General features: G+C 38.0%; 2 protein-coding genes across 2 annotated transcripts in view; both read left to right on the forward strand.

The window, feature by feature from the left end:
- SMIM8 (small integral membrane protein 8) overlaps positions 1–23,522 on the forward strand; it is a 388,642-nt gene that overhangs the window by 317,584 nt on the left and 47,536 nt on the right. The window lies entirely within an intron of this gene.
- ZNF292 (zinc finger protein 292) overlaps positions 1–23,522 on the forward strand; it is a 56,358-nt gene that overhangs the window by 9,146 nt on the left and 23,690 nt on the right. Inside the window, exons 2-4 of the mRNA XM_069804813.1 lie at positions 20,667–20,821; positions 21,361–21,439; positions 22,850–22,985. Coding sequence (XP_069660914.1) covers positions 20,667–20,821; positions 21,361–21,439; positions 22,850–22,985 — 370 coding nt within the window. The remainder of the gene's footprint in view (positions 1–20,666; positions 20,822–21,360; positions 21,440–22,849; positions 22,986–23,522) is intronic.

Genomic DNA, 23,522 nt, shown 5'->3' on the forward strand with positions numbered 1-23,522 from the left:
GATGCATTTGTTGCTTTGAGAAACTCAACTCCATGGAGTAAAATTCTTTAGGATTTCTTTACGATAAAGACCAGTCTTTGTTTTGTAATTCTTTGTTGTCTTTTGGGTTGAATATAGCAGTTATCTTACGAGTTTTAATTTGAGCTGATAGCAAAAATGGTGTTCCTTTCTCAGTTTCCTGTATATCATAAAGAACAGAATTTGGTAGAACTCATTCTGTCCTCTGTTATTCAAAATGATGGAGAGAATTTATTCTGGTGAATAGATAAATCCTGTCTGATATTTACGTGTCTAATACACTGAATATTGTTTTGATGAATCAGTAAAGTACATTCAGTGATCAGGCATTAAATCAAATTATGAGTAAGGAGTTCCTCAGTCTTGTCTTGTGATTCCTACTTGTCTCAGGAGCTTGTGATAATACACTGTTTTGTAACAGAATGAACACAAGGATGAGGACAAGAAGAGATTAAATGTTCAGAATCACAAAAGACATAATCTGAACTTCATTTTTACTTTAATCATTGGTGAGTAGCTCTTATGAAGAGAATAGCTGGGATAAAAAGTAACATCTGATTACGAATCCATGATAGTGAAGATGATAAAACTTAAATATCCAATTCTACAGACCCGGAATTTGTATAATGTTCTAGTTGAAACAGGCATGGCAATTGAACCCTGCTCTTGGATACCCAGCCAGACTTCATGAACCACATCGGTGTGATGGCAGAAGCTCCGAGTTCTGCTCAAGGTTGCTAATATGTTCAGGAGAAAGTATAAGCTCGGCTCCTCTCCTTCCTCACACGTGGACATGGTGGCAGGACCTTGACTGTGGTATAAGAACACAGTTGGTTATTAGGATCTGTGTGAATTGGGTAGACCTTGCCTTGTTCTTTCACAGGAAGTGTAGATCAGATGGAGGCATCCTTTGGGATGCCAATTTGACTGTGCTGAATAGACAAGCTTAAAATGGCAATTAAGTAACCTTTCTGCTGAGGAAGAAGCTTATCAGTTAAGTTCTCATCAGAATTTAAAACGTTTGAAGTATCAGTGGGAGAAGTTCAGCTGATAAAGACAGCTAATACAAAAATGTAATGCAGATGAACTACAGAAATATTTGTAATGTCTCATTTCACTTAACTGAGAGCACGGGTTCAAGTCACCTATATGGCAGGAAATGCGCATGTTTTCATATTAGACACAGTTATTTCTGGCTATCTTCCTATTCTTAATCTGCCCATATGCCAGTCTGATAATTAAAAGAATAGGTAAATCGGATTTCCTGGCAGTGGATAAAAGTTTACTGTAATGAACATCCCACCACATTCCTGAAATGCCTGTTTAATAGCCAACTGCTGAATATTGTTTTTAACTAAACAGACTAAAATATGAAGGTTGGAATGACAACATTAAATTGAGACCTGAATAAAAACCTGAATAGAGAGATGTGTAGCCTAGGACTATGACAAGTTCACTTCTTATGTAAGGATGCAAGAGAGAAATCAGGTACTACTGACAAGATCAGAAGGAGCATATTGAATGCAAAATGTTGAAGATTAAAGGCAAGCCTAAAGAAGGATAATTTCTACTACTATATATGACAAAGCATGAGGCTTAATGAAGTTATTTCCTGGTATTTTAAATAATTTACTTGTTTTAAAACAGTTCATGGGTGTAAGCAGAGACTGCCCATTCATTTTCTGGGTTTTTCTAGTTCTTTGTCTAAAACTAGCTGGGTTTTGAATTTTAAGGAAAATAGTGACTGAAGAATAATGGGAAGAATAGCACCAAGGTAATTTCTCTTTTGTTTTGTTCCTTTCAATTTAATAATTAGCAGTCTGAGTTCATGCAGTATGTTCAGCATGGCCAGGTGAAAAACATACAAATTGCTTGTGCCTTTTGACTTAACATTTGGGGAGAGAAACATCTCTCTGCCTTTTGACTTAACATTTGGGGAGAGAAACATCTCTCTATCAGTTAACAGAAGGTTCTGTGTTTGGTAGTTAACTTTCCAGAGTCAGTTGTCTTTTTTCCTTGCTGTTTGTTTTGTGGTATTTTCTTGGTAATGGTAGATGACACAATTACTACTCTGAGGGGTGTAGCAGAGCCCTGCAAGCTTATCTTCTATTTCTACCTCTGTATCTACTGAGGTGCTTTTTTTCAAACCTTCCTCCAATGTAGACTCTGCTTTAGAAATGTAAATGTATTTTTTTGACAGCATACTTAAATCTGTCTTGGTTTTGTATGTGTAAATTGGGGCAGTGGTACTTCCCTGCTATTCAAAGTTAACACGTGTTAGAAGACAAACCTGGATTTTTTTGTTGTTATCTGCCTAGTGAAGTAGAAATAGTTGGATCAGAGGCAAGGTTAACTTTTTATGCTTGTGTGCTGAAGACTCAGGGTGCTAATGTCCTTACAAATGGAATTGTAACAATAATTTTAAAAAATCTTCAAAAAGTTAATCTTAAGGGTGAGTTTCTTTATGTTGTCGATCATCATTACATGGATTCTTCCTGCAATTAGTCTTAACTCTCTTTATCAGAGATGTGCAGCCATGAGAGTGTGAGCTACAGTCAAGTAGTTGTAAAGAACCATCAAGGTCATTAACACCTTAGGTGGTATAAATAAATGTAGGGAAAGGAAGGGGGGAGTTCAAATAATCAATGCACTCTTGCATTTTCAGAAGCATTGAAATCTGTTTAGTTATTACATATTCATGTAACTAAAGCTGCTGTGAGATTTATTAAAAAAAAAAAAAAAAAAAATCCACGAAAGAGACCTAAGTAGATGTGCTTGTTTGCGGAGACTCTTTAGGCAAGAGTCAAAAAGTAGCTAATGATAATTTTTGTTAACTTTCTATCTTTCCTCAACTTTTGTGTTTTGTAATTTTCATGGAATAAAATTCAAGAAATTTATTTTGGATAATAAACTATTTTATATAGTATATATATGTGCTACATAAACTACTGTATGGATGTACAAATGTGTAGGGATTGAACAAACTGAGAAAATGCCTCATTCATTGCAGGCATTTTGTTGATCAACTTTACTAGATTTCAAATGTATTCTAATTCTTTCTATTAAATAAAAATTCATTAGAAGTTACTATCAGTTCTTTAACAGTTACCTTTTCTGTGTGTGTGTGTGTGTATTTCTCTGAACTTAATGTTGTCTCTGAAAATCTTCAGGAGGATAGCTTTCCTTCAGTATGAATATATGCATGAGTTACTGCAAGATAAATGTATAAGACTTGTTTTCTTGCTGTTTCTGTGCATCTCCTTTTCCTTTTCTGGTGAGGCTGGAACATAAAACTTAGATTTGTATCTTTATATTTTTGCAGTTTTGCCACAAGAAAACTGCAGTTATAATTCAGTTTATTCTTTGTGTTCTGGTTTGATGGACAACATTTCAGATTTACATGGTTGTTCTGAAAACTCAGACTGAATAAAAAAGAAGAGGATGGTGAGAGGAGGTTGTTTATTTAAAAAAAAGAGGGGGCTTGTAGATGGGTAGAATTTGCAATACTGTTTTGCAGATTACCTTTAAAACTGTGCAGGAAGCTAGTACTAGAAAATATTTGAGCTAGTGGTTTTTTGTTTAGGTAACACCTAAACACATTAGTTCTTAATAAGTGATGGTTATCTGTACCAGAGAGTGCATACCTATGTATCTGGGTACTGAAGATACCAGTAATAAAAATCAGTGCCATCATGTAGGTGGTACTTCACTCTGAGTAGAACAGAGTGTGGGCTTTTTTCCCGTGGAAGGAGAAACACTGTAATAGAGACGAGTGTAAAAACATACGTGCTCATACACTATAACAAAACTACTTTTATTGTTCTGAGTATCTCTCTTCAGTAGACGAACGAGAAAGTGAGTGGTTGAAAGAACAGTTTTCAGGTAATGTAACATATCCAGAGAAGATACGTGTGAACCAAAATAGTAGGTGCCTAGACATGGACACTCTGGGTCAGACAAGAAGTTCAGTTTGAAAGTGATCTTCTGATCATCTCTGCTTACCACACTTTGTTTTACATTGTGGACCACCTTTGCAGTGTGGAAATTCAATGTATTTTGGGTGAAACTAAACCACAAGCTGTGCTTCAGAAGCAGTTGCAGGCAGTCTTTTTTAGCCACTAATAGGTATCCAGTTAATGGAACCGCCTGAAAGCTAGTTTGAAATAAGATCTCCTGTGGTGGATACACTGGACACTTGGGTTCTCAGCACCAGCTTTTCTGCTGTGTGGATCTGCTTCTTATGCAGTACATTGCACTGAAGTGCTGTAGTCATTGTGAGCTTTTTGTGGACCAGCACTTAATTGCAAGCTCAAATTTTGGTTTTGAACTTCATCTCTGAATGAATCAGTCTTGACTTTGTGAGTATTTCTTGAACTCACTAATTCAGTACTCACTAATCTTGACTTGACTTTTCTTTGCTTTCAACTGCAGAATAGAGAAGCCAATGGTGTTAGGATGGGGGTGTAAAGTGTTAAAGCAGCTGGAGTTTTCTGTTTGAAGGAAAGGGAAAAAACAGTGAAGAAGATTGGAACTGCAGCCTATCAGTGGAGGAGTAGTAATAGGAAAAAAAAATTGGATAGCTCTGCACCGTGCCTGCAGAAATTGAGAATGAAAACAATTGCTTAAATACAATCTTGTAGTAAATGACGGAATTAAGAGTCTGGCTTCAGTCCTCTCTTCTGGGCACAAGTCAATATCTCCACTAGAATTAAAGCAACGTCAGCTGACTCTTCAGCCAAAGGCATCTTGGCTTTCTAGAGCTATACTTTGCGTAACAACTTTATTGTGAAACAATTCAGAAAGCACATTGAAAGTAAAAATAGCACATCAACAACTTAAAATCTTGAATGGTTTTAAAAACTAAAATTGAGTAAAAAATGGGATTGATGTTATTTGATCATAACCATAATTTAAATAGTACTTGCACACTAAAGAAGATAATCAGATTTGATTGTCATCCTTAGTTTTGTAAATGCAGTCTCATGTTCTGTACCTGCTGAAGTTTTGCTGTTCAGTTCCGGATTGTGTTGTATTATAATAACAAACATGTAAGAGCTAATACTCTCGCAGCACTTGTCTACCTGCAAAATCAAGGTAACAGTGCTAAGCCTTGGTAAACAAATACTAAATTAGTTAACTGGTACCAGTTTTAATTTGCCTAATTAAACTGCTTTGGAAATTAATTAGAATTACAATGCTGTGTTGGCTTGTCCTAAAATGACCTCTCTGTGCACAGGTCTAAATAAATAGGAACTGATTTTGTTGACTTACATTGATATGACCTGATTCTTTATTTTGTTGTATCTGTGAGGGCAGCAGTATTTCAGATGGTGCTGTTCTGTCTGATGCTTGTAATGGACAGGTTTGAAATATCCATGCTTTTCTATGTAAGTTCTGTTCTAGTCTAAAAATCAGTTTGCCTGTAGAGCATCCCAACTAAAAAAAACCCAAAATGGAAACAGGTCATTTATGTTTGAGGTTCTTTGTTGGAGGCAAAGGTGAAAGGGAAATAAAGATAGATTATGATTATGGTGATAGGGAGAAATGCTTTGATCAGAGGGTTGTTATACCAGAGAGAAAGGAATAGATACTCTTGCTGCCCCCGCACCACCCCCTACCCCTGCTTTTTAAAGTGGGAAGGAGGTATGATGGGCTTCATACTGTATGTAAACATTTAGCTTACTTTTCTAAATGCTTTAAAAATCCTCTGTCATGGTATTTGTGTCTTAAATAGTGAAGTCTCATGGGAAATCTGAGGTAGACCTGGTTTAAATTAGACATTGTATTAGTAAGGTTTTTTTAACATGCAGAACTAGTTCAAGAACTATTCAAGTTTTTACTTGAATATTCTATTTGATTGACATCTTAGTTGGGTAGTCTCTCCTCGTACAATGTGGACATAAATGCTGGTTGCATCCCAACTACTCCTTAGCTGCCTTTAGCCTCCTCCAATTAAAGTGCCTTTCATGGGAACCTTAACCTAACAACCTTTTTTAAAAAAAGTTGCAGCAGTTATCAAAAGACTCCTGCTTTTTATGTGATGAAAGGCTTGTTGTCCCATCTTCTGGTAAAACGCTGAACAACAAGGAGGAGAGAAAGCAGATGACAAAAAGAAGGTGGTCTTCAGCTGTAGGAGCTGTAGATTGTCGAGGCTGAGAATAATGGTATTTCATCACCTGTAAAGATTGTTTTGGTGTCCCTTTAGGATGTAACTTGGCAGTGGGACTTCACAAAGAGATCATCTGGTACTGATACATTGGTACCAAAGCCTCTTGACTCTAGAGATGTCTAAACTAGGATATCTAATAGTATCCCAACTACTTCATTAAAAACAAAACATGTTATAAGGCTATTCTTAACCAGTCAGTCCATTTTCCTCATGGTACAGAATTCAGGCATCACAGGCAATGTTGCTGCATCACTTAATCAAGTTCAGATGGTCTGGAAATGCTTCGTGAACCAAATCCTTTTTAGATGCTGTGGGCCTTTGTGGACATGACAGCCCAGTGCATCTTCTTTTGTTCATCAGTCGTGCGTACTGTCGTCCTAGTCATCTTCTCATTTACAGTGGGTTCTTGAGACAGGGATGGTTTCAGCATTGCAAACCAGGACTAATGCTCCACTTTGAAGGGAGAGATCTGTTCACTTACAGGTTTGGTTTTATTTTACCAGTTCAGTTCCATGACTGACTTTTCATTTGATTCTGTAATGATACTGGCACAGGGCTGGAGTTGCACAGAAGAGTCGAGACCAGAAATCTGGCTTAGTTTGAAGGTACAATTTATGATAGTTTACAAAGTAGACTGTTACCGGCTTTCCAGGAATTTGAGCAATGCCATTTTCATGACATGCTCAGTTCTTCAATGGTTGTAGCAGCCAGTGAGATGATGCTTCAGGCTTACAGAGTCTTACTTTGGAAAACACAGCCCTCAAAAATGAACTTCATTTGAATGAGATGAATGCCTAGCTCCAGCCCAAGAATCAGCACATTAGCTATGTTTCCCAGAAAATAAAAACCTTTTTATTCCGCTGTTGTTAAGTCAGAAGACATCATCAACATCACGACTCTATACCTAGCTACTTGATCGAGAATACAGATCAAGTCATCATGTTCCTCGTGTTTCATCTCTTTGAATTCAGGGGCTTTGCCATGAGCTAAGCTGTCTTACAATTTGCAGCACTTGATTACTCTCCAGTACCCATGCTCTGCTGCTGTTTTAGGGGCTTGTCACCTCTGCATGCAAGTTGAGAAATTCCTTCTTGCCTATCCTAAAAAGAATAGAGAGCATTTCACCCTGTTATCTTTATTCCTGGAAAGCAGTGTCTTATACAGTGGACATTCAGTGTTTTTTGACTCTTTTGATAAAGGCATTTTTTTTCTCTCACCATATTGTTCTATCCCTGATCTGAGGAATTGGTTTATGTGTAATAGCTTTATTTTCATATCGCAGTTTGAAACAGTCTAACCCGCTGATCTGTGAAATACTTTTTGTTTATATGTATCTCCTGTAGATAAGTCAGTAGTGAATCTATCAGTATTAAAAAACACCAATGTATTCATTTTTTTAAAGAAATGTGTTTGTCTCAGATATCTCAAAGCGACTGTATCGACCTGCATATTCATTAAATGGTTTTTGAAGCTTCTATATTGGGTGGCCTACCTGCCAAAATTATACTGAGATCTCAAAATATTTTGGTGACCTTACTATGAGGATGTGTGCACACCTTTAGTGTGAATGTGTCTAGAAGAACTGTGCTTGTGCACAGCTGCCTTGCATGGTTCTGTCTTGGAGTGCTGCACATCTGAGATGCCTCAGTATTTCTCCTTTAAGACACTGGTCCCGAATGCAAGAGCTTGCAGTGAGCATATTTACTGTGTAGATATAACTGGTGGAGACTTTTCAAGTTTGAGCATAGTTGTGTCTGTGTGTATGTTCCAGTACTGATGAACAATACCTTTTGCAGAAACATGGATACTGCAAGAACTTTACTGGTTTAGCAAATATTTCATGGTGCTCTTAAGTCCCCTGGGAAAGGAAAGTTAACAGTAGTTTCAATGCTGTTCAGTTTTCTTTTGAGTAATAGTTAAACATAAGCAATTAGTTGCAACTCCTGCCTACCATACCTAAAAGGTCAACAATGTGAAGCATATGAATGGAAAATACTTTTTCAAGGAGAAGCAGATACGTTTTAGTTTTGGAAGTGAAAACTGACTTAAGATTACAAACACTTGGAGTTGGTATTGGGGGGATCTTTGATCTTACTAATTGGGCTATTTTTGTAACTGTATAGTAGACAACTCCTTTGTTGGAGAAGGAACACAGCAGGGAGAATTGGTGTAGGCCTACTAGTGAGACTTAAATCCTTATGTTCAGTTAGTGATTAGCTGTAAAGTATGGAGATAAATGAAAAAGGCAACAAAATGAAATACAGATTCATGAAGGGGAAAAAATATTTTTTTACAAGAAATACAGTAAATCTCACTTGTCTAAGCTTCAGTAAAGTTACTTTTGAAGTATCAAAAGCAGAAAGATGGCAGTTCAACAATGAGGAAATGCGTAGGGCGCTGGATATTGGGATACAGTAACCGACATTTCCATTTTAATTTCAGTTGAAGTTTTGGTAAGAGTCTTATAGCTTACTTTCAGGACTACATTTCAATTTTGTAATACAGAAGAGAGGATTGTGCTGGTAATAGAAAATTGGGAGGCATCATCTGTTTTCTTCACAGGTCAGTATGGCTGCACTGTCAGTGTTCTTCCCATTCAGCAGCAGTCAGCATAGGAAGACTCTCTCAGTAAGCACGATAAGCATTTTCATATCCTTACAGCTGCAGAGTCTGGCTTTCCCTAGTTCCCCTGGCTCATCATTGCTAGCTTTAGTAACTTGGACGTTGACCAGCAGGAGGTATCTTAGATTATTATTGTGCATTACATTCTTAAAATACAGTTATGTATGTCTGAAAGGTAGTTCTTGCTCATCTGAAGTATTACACAAGAAATTTGAGGAAGTGAGAGTTGAAATAATTGCAAGCAGATAGTAACATGGAGCTTTTAAAGGTCAGAGTATTAAAGTTAGCACTCTCTTTTTGTGCTGTTCATTGGCTGACCACAGGCAATGTATTTCATGACCTGAAGGAAATAAATAACATACAGCCTTGTAGTTCCCCAGTTTGTATGGAAGAAGAAAACTACATAGATCATGAGTAGCACTTGAGTGATGGAAACAGTACAAGGTGCTACAAATTCTACTCCCTTTCACTTTTGTTGCATGTTTTTAAAAGGCAATGTCTGTCAACGGATCTGAGTTTATAACAAGATCTAATGTAGAAGACAGCTGTTTCCAAAGAACATCTATTTAAATCATACCAATTTGCATCTCTCGCTCTCCTTGTCTTATAGTTAGATAATAGTATTGCCACAATAAGGTGATTTATTCCTTCAAATAAAAAAAATCCCTGTCTTTCAGGATACTGACTGACCATTTACTTATTTCTGAGATGTGTGTATCTCTGGCATTCCAGGCTAAATTAAGAGAATTGTCTGCTTTTCTCAGTGTGAAAAGTTACATAGGATTTTGACAAGAAACATCTTTTCATGTACTTTTTAGAAAAGGAAAATGAATATTTTGGCAGTTAATATTTTTGAACTAACTCTTTGGCAAGAATAATTATTTGAGATTTTTCCCATAGCAGTCTAGTAAACTCGAAGTCTTAGACAAATTTTAGACATCCAAATATAGAAAGAAATCTCACTAAATCAAGAATAATGAAAATTTATCAGAACTCTTTGAATGTAACAATATTCATACAAAATTGAATTGAAAATTGAGAAATAAAGCAGGTACAGACTAAACAGAACCAGAGAAGGGCCCTGTCTAGTGCAAGGAGAGTAACTTTGGAGCTTGTATCTAGTCTTGCTGCTTTGCAAATGATGCCCAAGTGAGTTGCTCCAGATAGGGTGCCGTTTCTGCAAGAGAACAAGCTACTGACACTTGTCTTCAGCTGAGCTGGTTAGCAACATACTGAGGTTGCCAAAGAATAGTGAAGTGAATTAGAAAATTAACTCAGAAGACTTTTAAGACAGCAAAGAGGAGAATTTTAGCTTTATGACTGGTGAAGTTCTTGGTAGTTTAATTACTAGTCGTATTCAATTCATAAATCATGGATTGAATGTATATGACACATCTGTGGCCAGTTCTTAATTTTCATACTGTTCTAGAGGAAATTCCAGTTGCTCATTTCAAAAAGTACATTAAGCAAAGTGGATCCGAGTTGCATGTTTTACAAGTATTAGCATATAGGACATAAAATTAGGGAACATAGAAGCAGGGTACATGTCCTGCAAGGCAGTTATGAAAGTCATTGCTTGTTATTAGCATTGTTCAAAGAAGAAATCAGATAAATCTGCTCATGTTGTCCTACTGATTGAATGCAGTAGTTTAAGGGTCTCAAGACAACATTCTCCTGGAAAGAAATAATTCTGCTTTCTTTGCTTTGTGCTGGCACAAGCACTTGAGTCTACACACTGAACATGTTTGGGGAGCTGATAGGAATTAAAACTTGTTTCTTGCTGATTAAGGATTAGCTCTGGTCATGGATTTTTCTCAAGGTCCTAATAGCCCTTACTCCATAAATGTTAGTTAAAAGATGATAAAGAACAAACATTAGGAAAATGGCTGTGCAGAGTACAAGTGAACTTACTAGTAAGCACAGAATCACAACTTCTTTAAACTGTCAGTAATGCTGAAAAAAAGAAAAGAAAACACTACACTCTTTATGGGAGTTTGATTTAGACTTTTTTTATCAATGAAGGTGTAATTCAGTATTTTGGACTACTGCAACCCATAGGAGTGGTATAAGCTATTTTCCTTATTGGAAGCACTGGGTAAAAATCCTTTTAACTTTACTTTCAGACCTTGTTCTTTAAAGCATATTAAAAACTTGCACTACAGAGAGAAATTTAAAAAAAGTTGTTCCTTCACAGTTTGTGTAAATCTGTGCAAAGCTGTTGTTTCCACCATGGGGTTACATGTGGAACAATAAAAAAATGAAGATGTTGCCATACCCTTAAACTGGATGAGACAGAAAGGCAGGGCAGTGAGTTGGGGTCATGTCTACCATATCTATCTTGGTCTGTTGTGGGAGCTGGCCATGGTCTTGGTTTGGGGTTTTTCTTTCCCCAGAGTGCTGGAAACTGTAAGCAATAAAGACTGTAATGTTTGCCTGTGCAAGAAACTAGAATTACTGATTTAAATTATCTATATACTGTGCTGCTGCTTCCAGCTACTGCTCAGGTTTTCTGGTTTGAAATCATGATGACACCTCCTAACAAGAGAGGGGCAATGAAGTCATTGAATTCACAGTACTGCCTCAAGGATCTTGATGAGAACTGGTGTTTTGTGGGGAAGGGCATGTTGTATGCCATTTGGAGAGTCAAGTATCTATCATTGTATCAGCTAACATCAGAAAAAGAAAATCCAAGAGCTAGAAATGGTTTTCTTTAAATGAAAGCCAAGACTTCTGTGGGCTGTAGGCCCATGGATCAGGCTCCAGGATTAATTTTCTGGCCTGGATCAGTATATCGGGACCTGGTTTTGCATATATTTTTGTGCACATGCATATATAGAAGGATGTTGATGTTCTCTTCAGCACAAAATTAGCTCTGTTCTACTAACTGATACCAGTGTCTTGCAAATACCTCTTTCTGAGATATTCTGTGGTTTGTGTAATCATAAGCCTCTATTTCAAGTCTAGATCTTCAAGAAAATACAAGCAGTCACAAGATGAATATTTTCACAAGCTGCTAATTCTGAAATCAAAACATGTTTTATTATAAAAGTGCTGTAATAATAGATTTTACATTAAGTTGGAAATTTATCAGGATACCAAAAATCTGGGTGGCTTTTGATTTTGACAATCAACCAAAATTTTTTGTTCAAGTGTGAAGTGTTATGACATCACAAATTAAATACTAAATAGTCACATGTTAAACTAATGTCTACATTATGTTCTTGCAGTTGCTGCCAGTGTGATGTAAATAATCAAAACTCCTTTAACTTTTGTGGTGCTAGTACCTATTAAACCTGGAAGATCAATTCCTGTTCTGAACTACTTCCTGGTCACATTGACAGGTGGAAAAATGTCGGTGTTTTTTATTTAAAAATTACAGATGAGTGTTGATTCCAGGCAGTTTGAAGTGAAAGGCTGTGAGCTTGGCTTAGGTGCTTCACTGCTACACTCAGTATTTAACTATGTGTGGACTAGAATAAAGACAGCGTCATAACTTAAAATGTGTCACTGAACACCCTACGGTAGCACACCCTGCTTGATAATTATTTTTATAATTATGTAATATTATTTAGCTTAGCTATTTAGATAATGTGTTGTTTTGATGGGTTTGTGTTTTTTAAGACTATAGGTGTTAACCATCATATTCTGTGGTTGGTGTCTGTGGGTTTACACACAATAAATGTGAAGTCTTGCCTCTTTTTTTTTGTTGGGATTTAGATTACCTTACTTTCTGCCACACTGCGGGGAAACACAACAGTCTTATCTGAGAAAGGAAGAGCATTTGTGTAGCTACTCTAATATGAAGCATGATGTTTTGTTTGCATTCATTTAACAGTTTGGCAATAATTCCCGTGCGTACTAAGTAGCATGACTCCAGAACATAACAAATTTAATAGGAGTCCATGAGAGAGGTTATAACTTGTAAATTCTCTTATACTATTGTAAGTGCTTTATTCTTATTATACCCACCACCAAAAAATACCTCAAATCATCTCCTTCATCCACCAAAAAAGTACGTGCCTTTTCAGATTATATAAATTATTCCCTGTTTGGTTTGTCTTATTCCAGTACTGCTGAACTTAAACTTCTTGCACACCATAGAGTATACATTTTGCTATATAAAATTTTCAGATGCCATGAAGCTGGGTTTTGAACTTTACTCACATGGGATGCTAGCCAAAAATGTTCACCATGTATGTTAGCTCATGTGGTTGTCTTTGGGTTTTCAGAGTAATTGATAATTTGGAATTTAGAAAAGGAGTAGTTTTCTTACAGAGGAACCATAAGACTCAAGTAAGTCTTCTTGAGTTGTTACAGAAATACTTTACAGATAACACACCTTAAAGCTGCCATCTCTGAAACTACGTTAATTTCTTAAATTTACTTATACTCCCTTTGGTTATGTAGCTTATTTGTCCAATTTGTTTTTTCAGGTAACAAATAGTTTGGTTTGAGAACAAAATTATCCTAGTCCCACAGCAAGAATAATGTAACTGAAAGGAGATTTGTTATAATATGAGAGCCTGTGTATGTATTTGCACATGTGTAAATTACATATATATTTATTTAAGACAGAGAAACTTCTTTATCCTTGAAGTGTTGCTAGAGGTTATGCCTCTGCCCCATCCAGTTCAGTATTTGGGTATGTGAAGGAGACTTCACCGACCCTGGTTCTTCTAGGAGATTTGTCAAGACGAAGTGTTCCAGAGTCATTGCTGCAATACCTTAATTCCTTTGCTCAGACTGCTACATCTTCCATTGTCACTACTGGCAATCTTTGTTGACGTTCAGTTCTTGGCATTTTCCACCAACAAGCCTCACGTAGATGGGCTTTCTACCCAGGGGTGGAATCCTTGACCGCACACTCACAGTTGCAGCATGCTGCCTGGTGACACTGTATATGTGCAAGCTGTTATTGAATACCTGTTTGATGTAAGTGCTCTTTGTGTATGAGTCTCATGGCTAACTGCCTTCAGTTTTCAGGTAGCCTCCAGTTCGAAATGTTTCTTGTTCTGAATGATCCCTCACAATCTTCATACAGACCCATTATGGCTACACATTATTCCTGACATAGCATATTAAACCACATTACCGTGATAGACCTAATCTACCATGCTGCAGTCCATACTTTGGGGTTGTTGACATTCCGAGGCATTTAGCAGAGTTTAGTAAGCAACGTTTGCTTCTTTTCTCTTGATCTTGTCTTTAGGATGTCTTTGTTCTGGATCAAGTTATGGTATATGTCTTCTTCCCTGCAGTCCCTTTAATCCCAAGCAGCCAACTCTAAACCAGTCCAGAGTAGTCAGTGGAACCTGATTTGACTGAAGTAGTTATGGTGTCAGGCTCATTAGGGCATACAGCATCTCTCTGCATCTTCCTCTATGTGATGATACCAAACTCAGGATCCCCAATTCATTTTCATTTGCTCATAATGTATCTAATGATACAAGCTGTGAATGGTTCTGGTCATTAGAGCATACCTGCCTTCTTCACAGGTGAGAATCTTAAGCCAGGGAAAAGGTTCTTAAATCATGTGGATAGTTGGTATGGGAGACCTTCTTCACTGATTTTCTTATGTTATGCCCTTTCTTGACTGTAGCCTTCACTTTCTTTTGAAATTTCTCTTGGTGCCAACAGAATTATAGCCATCCTTTACCACCTTTGAATAAAGCTTGCCCTGTTTTCTTGAATCAGCCCCTTTGATGGTTCCTGTGAAAGCAGCTGCTCTTTTGGATCAATCAGTTATTGGCAGGTACTGGAGGAGTGGGTAGTGGGGTTGTGCCAACCGAAGGGGAGCTGTGACTTTGTGGGAATGTGCTCCACATGAACATGAAGTGGCAGAGCAATCTCACTGAGAAGTGCTGTCACTCCTGAACTTGGCTATTCACATTGGAGCTCAGTCATCACTTAGCTACCTCTGCTGCTGCAGACATTGACTTCGTGGAAGGCGTTCTTGCAGCCACTCTGTGTGCAGCTCCTAAAGGCTCATCTCCAGATAATTTGATTTTATCAAGCTTGTTGCTTGGACTTTTCTCCTGTGCGGATGTGCTTGAGGGAGGTCACTGAAATAGAGGTTTTGCTAGTTACTGGAGTGGTTTGAGAGGTGCTGCTTACCTGTGTGACTACTGGTTTTAGTTTAGTCCCTTGGGCTGAGCAGGGAATGGAAGTGGCAGTCCCAGGCATGTTTGAACGTATTTAAGTAAGCTTGCCCTTATTCAGATACCTACAGGGGTGAGAATCTGATTTTAAGAGCTGAAGAAGCATGTAGATGTGGACTGTACATGTGAAACTCTGGTTAATAGTAAATAATGCTTTCTTTTAGTATGAAACATATTTTAACACAGCTTTGGTATTGTAGGGCTAGTTTTAGCAAAGAAGATTGCTCAGTATAACTTTTGAAAGTAGAAAAGCATCCTCCAGTGGCTGTATTGCTACTGCAGCATTCATGTAAGGGTTCTGTTAAAGATGGAAAAGGATAAAATGTCTTGTCTGAATATTACTCATGACTAAATATTTTCTACAGTTTAAATCACGGATATAATACATACTGATTTTTATTGTACAAATTGAGATTATTCCATTTTTTGGAGCATTCTTGACTGTGTAAGCTGCTGCTGAAATAAAATGCTGTTTCAGTCTCACAGAGGAACAAAACTTTGCTGCTGTGCTCTGAATACAGTACTTGGCTTGATTAACAAGCATGTCCTGACTAGGGAGATAAATAACTTAATGAGGCCCAGAGCTGGGGGTAAAATTCTTTCTTTTTATGGTTGTAAGCAGAGCACAACAACGATTCATTAAGCAAAGCAGAATGAATTTGATTTTCTTTGTACAGTGGCAGTGCTGTGTAGTCTGGGGACATCCAGACAAGGAAATCTGTCATACTGACGAATACTTTTGAAGGGCGTGGTGGGCGTAAGTGCTTAATATAGTTCATGTAATGGTTTGGAAGTGGCTGATCTATATATACAAGATAAAAATAGCACTATTTAATGCTGAAATTAGTGCCACTGTGTTATAGCACAAACTTCCCTGCTTACTTTATACAGTGTGTTTGCATCTGTACATGCTGCTTTTTAAAGGACAGTAGTGGTAGTAACAGTTCACCAACTTACCAAATATTTTTTGTTAAGTGGTGGATTCTGAGAATTTGCTGATGTGTTGATTATATCTACTTTTATTTTGGTTTTGGTTAACTACTACTGAACCTCATATTTTCAAAATTAGATTTTACTTGCTTCAATTTGTCCTTATTAATCTGGACGTGGATTGGAGTAGTGTTGGTTGCGCTTTCATAGGTTCTGCAAGTGCTTTTGTAGTTCTTCACCAGTCCAATTTTCTGGTGTTAATGACTACATAGTATTTCTGTAAAGTTCCTAATTATCTGGGAGAATTCCAGCTGGGTTCTGTCATGATGGGCCTGTGTCATCCCTTATGCAGATTGGATGGTGATACTGCCTAGCTGGAGGTTTTATAGCGTGCTGACTACTTTTAAGGTCTCTCTTTCCTGCCGCATGAAACTTGAGATCTTCTGATCTGGTTGTACAGGTCTCCATGGTCACCTATCATGCCTTGCTTTATGAATTAGTGTGTCTCTATTGAGGCCTTTAGTTTCTTCTTTTGATTCTAGGTTTTGCTGTCTTTGCAACAGTTAGTGAGAATCCTCTTGATAATTCTTCAGTGATGCTTCTCAGAAGATCAATTGCTTAGTTACATCTCCCCGCTTAAGTCTCCTTCCTCACCCCTTTCTTCTTCCCCGTTCTGCTCAACTTAACATATCCTGAAAGTCTCGAAGTGTTGTCCTGGCTTGTTAGCTAACTTTGAAATGTCCTCCACTTGCAAAGCTTGCATTAACCTTGTTGCTTGCTGTGCTCTTCTGAAGAGGATGCTAGTAAAGGTAGATGGGCCACATTCAAAATGAGATTTACATCAAGTCTTTAACAGGTAAACCTAGTGATTCTAGTATTAAAAAGGATTCATGACTTCATATATCAACTTCCTAAATATAAGCTTACCTTACTGGCAGAAGCTATTTGGCAGATTTATGATGGCCAGGCCAGCTCTACCAGGTTTGGACAATCAGTGGGATAAAACTGAATGGTGGTTCATGCAACCTGTTACTGCCTTGGTCTGGTAAGTTAGCTACCACTTGGGTTTTTTAGGCTGTTTTTTCTTCAGCTTTGCTGTTTTACTGCTAGCATCCTTAAACATGTCCTCTATGACAGATCAGTAACTGAAATCAGAGTAAATCTGATTATGTGAGTATTTGGTCAGAGGGAGACTTTTTACTGGAGTTTCTTTCAAGGTTCTTTGAAGCAGACTCCTTTGTTCTGATTATTCTAGTGCATTGATCAAAATTGCCAAATGGTACCAAAATAGATGTTTGCTAACGTTGTTAGCTTGTTTATCCAGTCCTCCTGTGTTGCTTCTTTCATGCTTCTGCTGTATTCTACTCTTCCTTGATTTCTCTGCTGTGATCTGTGATGCTTTTTTGCTGCTGTTAGGAGAGCATCATATTGGGTATTACAGTAAAACAGACAATATTCCAGTTGAGCTCAAGGTTCCAGTAGGGAGCACTAGATGCTGCAGAAACATCTGCTACCCCAGCAGAAAGGTACAGTATGTAACTTTTTAAGGTGACAGTGTATTGAGAACTCCTTTAAAACCAAAATAGGTTTTAATGCAATAGTTTGCCAAAAACTGCATATTTCTTACCTGTTACATCCTTGACTGGGATACCTTTGGTCCATGTTTTGTCTGTGCTATAACCTGGTGGTGGTATTGTGACTGCGAATAACCACATTAAACAGTCTTCTGATTCAGTTTAATATAGTTGACTTTTTTTTATTGAGAGTGTATATTTTGGACACTGCCAAATACAAGAATTTTAAGTATGTCCTTAGTAGTACCACTAGCTAACTCAGTACATATATCTAACATAGACAGGGCAATGCTGAATTTAACTTATGTTGAACTTAGTAGAGTTGAAGACAGGATTAAACCTAGTTTTGTTTTGTCCTTTAATGTGACTGACTGGCCTTTCCTGAAGAATTAATGTTCAGTTTTCTTACTCTAATACATAAAGCCAGAGACAACTTGCTCAAAGTCCGATTTTATCGTTTGATTTGCGTTATATCCCAGACATAGCAAGTTCGTTAAAATTATTACCTTTGCATATTAAAAATTAAACAAAATTTTAGTGTTTGCATGTTAAGATGAGTTGAGAACCACTTTATTCTGGTTTTTGTTCAGGTATATATTCTACATACATAGGTATGTATGCTACAGGGGGATTCTGTAGCAGAACAGCTTTATTGTCCAGAGGGCTCTGATTTTCCTTACTGGAGCAAACCTTGTCAGAATTGAACCAATATTGTTAAAATTGTTTTAATTACAGCTGACATTAATAAAAAGGGGAACCGTGACTTTTGCTGAATGGCCTTGACAGTATGAGCTATATAAAAAGCTTTCACACTGACAAACCTGATTTCCCTCTGTGATGAAATAGCTCGTTCTGCAGATGAGGGAATAGCAGCAGATGGTTTTCTGCCTGACATCAGCCAGACCTTGGACTTCGTCTCCCGTAGTGTCCTTATAAATCGTGAAATAGTGCACTTATCCAGGCAATATAATGAGGTGGCTGAGCTGTGGGTCTCAAAGATTTGTGCTTAGTAGTACAAAGTCCAGATGGCAGCAGGCTACTTGTGGCATCCTACCAAAGCTTGACACTGAAGCAGATACTCTCTAACTTCTTTATTAGTGAACTGGATGAGGGGACAGAGTGTATCCTCAGCACATTTGCAGATGATACCGAATTGGTGGGAGCAGTCGATGCCCAGGAGGTCAGGGAGATGACTGAGAAGGGACCTCAACATCCCAGGGGAATGGGCTGACACGTAATTCGGCTGAGGCAAACACAAAGCCCTGAGTGTGGGAGAGAGTAGCCCCGTGCACCAGTAGAGGGTACCTGGGCAGTAGCTCTGCAGACAGCAACCCATCTGTCCTCCTGAACAGCCAGCAGCGTGCCCTTGCGGCAGAGCGCCAGCTACACCCTCAGCTGTACTAGCGAGAGTGTGGCCAGCAGGTTGAGGGAGATTAATGTCTTTATTAATCCCACAGAACCCATGGGACTGCATCTAGGTACTGGTGGGGGGAGATCCCAATAAATGGTAGTCAGACTCAGAAACAGATTGCCCGCAGAGGCTGTCCAGTCTCTGTCCCTCAGGGTACTTGCAGCTCCATTGGACGTTACTCCAAAGAACTTACTCTAATGGCCCTGCTTTGAGCAGGGTGTCGGACAACCAAAATTGCTATCTGTTACCCTGAGCTTTCTGTCTGTTATGCCCCCCAAGAAGCAAACAGCAAAATTGATGATTAATATGACAGGCTGCAACCTGCCGTAGTGCAGGAATTAGTTTGCAATCCTTTAAGCTACCCCAGGCTTGACAGCAGAGATCCAGTGGTGACATGGTTTGGATGTTGACATGAGAACCTGTCATGGTTTAACCCCAGGTGGCAACTCAGCCCCACGCAGCCGCTCACTCACCTCCCTCACAGTGGGATGGGGGAGAGAATCAGAAGGGTAGAAGTGAGAAAACTCACAGGATGAGATAAAGGCAGTTTAATAGGTAAAGCAAAACCCGCGCACGCAAGCAAAGCAAACCAAGGAATCCATTCCCCCCTTCCCACGGGCAGGCAGGTGTTCAGCCATCTCCAGGACAGCAGGGCTCCATCACGCCTAACGGTGACTTGGGAAGACAAGCACCATCACTCCCAACGTCCCCCCTTCCTTCTTCTTCCCCAGCTTTATATGCTGAGCATGACGTCCTATGGTCTGGGATGCCCCTCAGATCAGTTGGGGTCGGCTGTCCCGGCTGTGTCCCCTCCAACTCCTTGTGCCCCCCCCAGCCTCCTCGCTGGTGGGGTGGGGTGAGGAGCAGAACAGCCCTTGGCTCTGGGTAAGCCCTGCTCAGCAGGAACCAAAACATCTCAGCCTTACGGACACTGTTTTCAGCACAAATCCAAAACACAGCCCCATGCTAGCTTCTATAAAGATTAACTCTACCCCAACCAAAACCAGCACAGAACCTTACTCTCTACTCCACCTTTATGTGTGTCTGAGTCCAAGTCCCCTGGCCCTGACTGAAATGAACGGAAGCCTTTTGTACTTTGGGTGGTGGTGGTTATTCCATCACTCTGAGTTTTATTTTGAAATCACTGTTTGTAGGTATTTATGTGGCAAGTAGGAAAACAACTTTTTGATTGATGAGTTTTTGGTGTATAAACAGTGTCTTTAAAATGCATAGTTCATATTCCTTTCAGGACCATGTGAAAAGTGGTAGCCTGAAGATGCCTGTATTGGCAAGGTGGCAAAAGAAAGGAAATGTAAAGCTGTTCCTGAAAGTAGAGAAGTTAAAATAAAAGCTTAAAAGTACTTTCAAATTTACTTGCTTTAGAAGCTGAACTGTAGAGGTGAATGTCTAAAAAAAAGAGTTTTCAGTCCCTTAATTATGAATTTCTGAAAAAAAAGTAAAGTATGATGTTCCCAGATATGCTCTTCCGGCTTCTATATTTGGAAAATATGAATTTAAAATTAATTGTATGGTGATACCGTAGGGGGGAGGTGTCATTCATAACATTTTTGTATGATCAGAGAATGATTGTGTGTGGAGTTTAAGTTCCAGTTGTAATGAAACAATAAATCTTAAGGAAAAAAGGCATGCTTTGAGAACATGTAATTCATATTAAGGAGATAGATGTAATCATTAAGAAGGATAGTCTACTAGTAAGGAATATAAAACTAAAAACGTATATTTGTTCCTGAATTTGGGGGTGTTTTTTTCCTTCTCCTAAACAGACTTTGCTGGAATATGCAGAAAAGTGGAAAACATCAGAAGACCCTCTGCCCCTGTTAGAGGTGTATACAGTGGCTATCCGAAGTTATGTTAAAGCACGACCTTATCTTACCTCTGAGTGTGAAAATGTAGCCTTTGTGCTTGAACGTTTAGCACTGTGAGTATATTTTTCTGTTACTAAAACCAGCCTGTATGGTATTAACTTTTCACTGCGTAAATGGTTTCCCAATCCAGTTCACAGTCTACAGAAATTCTAAATAGGTTGGGAAGCACCTTCCTTCCTCATGGTGAATGCTGTATGGGAGAGAGAACATCTTTGGTTGTTGGAAATGGGGCAGTCTTGAGAAGGACTCCTGGTCTAGGCTGAGCCAACATCCCTGGCTTGAAACACTTAGCTACTATTGATCTGCATGCAGTCTGAAAGTGCATCAATTTACACAGGCTGTTACAGGGTTGGACTTGAATGATAAATCCAATATTTTTTTTTAAATTGGTGTTCTTTTAGAGAGTTTGCTTTAACAGTTTTTGCGAGAGTGTCTATGACCACCTTTTCTTTATATGTTCAAAGAAAGCAAACTGTTTTGTGACTTTGGCATTTCAAACAAATAACTGTTTGGATACTAGAATAAAGAATTGTTGATTGTACATTTTAAAAGCCAAAAATTGCATCGAATAATATTCCCATTTGACTTCCAGAAGCTGTATTGAACTTCTACTGTGTCTGCCTCTTGATTTACCTGAAAATAAATGGGAAGAATTTCAGGCTTTTGTACAGGTGAGTTTGATTCATGAAATGAAGACTTAATCGCTTTTAAGAATGGTTTAGAAACCTAGGGATATTAAGTATGTAGCATGTCTGAAGTCTTGTTTCCTGGTGGCTAATAAAGATCAAGGCCTTCAGCTGGAGATTCTGTGCAGTAATTGCTGTCAGTCATATAATTTGTCTTGTTCATGTAGCAGCTGTGGAGCATGTAGTGTGTTCTTGTCATTTGTTCGTGTAGCAGCTGTGGAGAAAAAAAATATTTTCAGATACTTGAAAGAAAGCTCATGTTTTAAAAGGTATTTGTCTATTAACACTGTTAGAAATGAAATAATATCATATAAGTCATTCTTTACTATTTATGGCTGTATATTTGAGACTTCCTATGAATGAAAGATCTGTTGATACTGCAGGTTTGTTAGATCTCCCATGGGGCACTAGCTGGTTAAGGATTAGAGCTCTGCTTTAAAGAAGGATGTTGAAACAAGTTCTGCTCCTCAGTATTTATCAGAAATATGTAGTGGGAGGTCCTGCCTACAGTTAAAAAAAAAAAAAAAAAAAGTGGGGGTTATAGAGAAGGAAAGAATAATAGTGAAAAAGACCAGATACAGTTACCTCAGGATTCTCGGCCTAAATAACATAGGAAGATGCAAGGCTGATTTTTAGAGTAGCATTTTGACTAGCAACTGCCTGGTATAAATCAATTCTGTTTGGTGCCGGGAGGTTCCACAGCCTTCAGAGCAGGTGGAAAAGTAAAAGAAAAGCGAAGAGAGAGGTGAGTCCTTTCTTTTTTTTTAAGGACCAGTGTTGTTTATGCATTGCTATTTAAGCTGCAGATTTTCGCAGGTACTTAGTTTGCTCCCAAGCATACATCTGCTTCCAGAGTTTATACTAGTATCTAAATGCAGTAGAAACTATTTTAGTTGATTTTAAAACTCCAGCCTGCCTTCATCATATTTGCATAGAACCATGCAGTGAGGTCTTACACTTTAAATCTTTCATCTTTACAAAAATATTTTTTTTCAGTGTCTCCAGTGCAAAAAAATTGAGTTGCTGAAGAGTCTGAAAAGTCTAAGAGTTTAGGCAGCTGGTGCCAGACCAATACGTGGACCAGAGAATTTGCTCATCCATTTTAAAAGGGAGGCCTATTTCAAAATATAGTTTCAGAAATTTAAGAAGTAGCCCTTTTAATAAATCTCAAGGCGAGTTTGGGGCACTCAGTCATTTTGGTTTCTCAGCCTAAATCTTGGACAACAGAGGCAGAAGTAAAGCCTCTATAGGCTGAATATTAAGATTTAAATGTATAAAAAACCACTCTTTATCTGGTAAGGGGGGATTTTTTTGACATAAGGTATAAAGGAGTGTAAAAGACATTCTGAATAGCTCTTTTTAACAATACTTTGTTTTGTAAAATATATTCTTCAGGTGGCTCATAAAAACTTGATGGAAAATGGCAGCCGGGAACTGCACATTTTAACTACACTTACACAAGAGAAGGGAGTGTGGAAGAACCCAGTGTTGTGTGGTATTCTTTCCCAGGAACAGTTGGATCCAGATAAAGGTAAAATTTAAAATGATGATTGAGATAAAATATGCCTCATTTTTGTAATACTTTGAAATATTATTATCAGATATGGAAGTCTTTTGTTGAATATGGTTTATGTGATAATTTATAATCTATATAAATAAATACACTTGTAGCATTGTCTGAATTATTAAGACAGTATGTTCCTAAGAATATACAAAGAATTTAATGTTGGTATTTTGCATAAAAGGCAATCATACCTGGAGATCTCTTGCCATTTTCTTTATAAACTGCATGAAGGGAGATTACATACAGGCTATTTTACAGTGGGGTAAGTTCAGTACTGATATACAAGGATTATCTGACATAAAACAAAAAATAAAAAATACCTTTTTTTTTTTTTTTTTAATGAGAATGGCATTTACTCAGTTATGAAATGCAAAGAGGGCCATTACTGAAGATTCATGTAGACCAGAGTTTTGAGAATGGCTAACAGCAGTTCTATGGGGAAGAGTATATGATCAGCAGAGGCTTACAATGATATTTTCTTGATGTATTATTTCCATTGTTAAT

This window comes from Haliaeetus albicilla, chromosome 17, assembly GCF_947461875.1.
Source record: "Haliaeetus albicilla chromosome 17, bHalAlb1.1, whole genome shotgun sequence".
NCBI lineage: Eukaryota > Metazoa > Chordata > Aves > Accipitriformes > Accipitridae > Haliaeetus > Haliaeetus albicilla.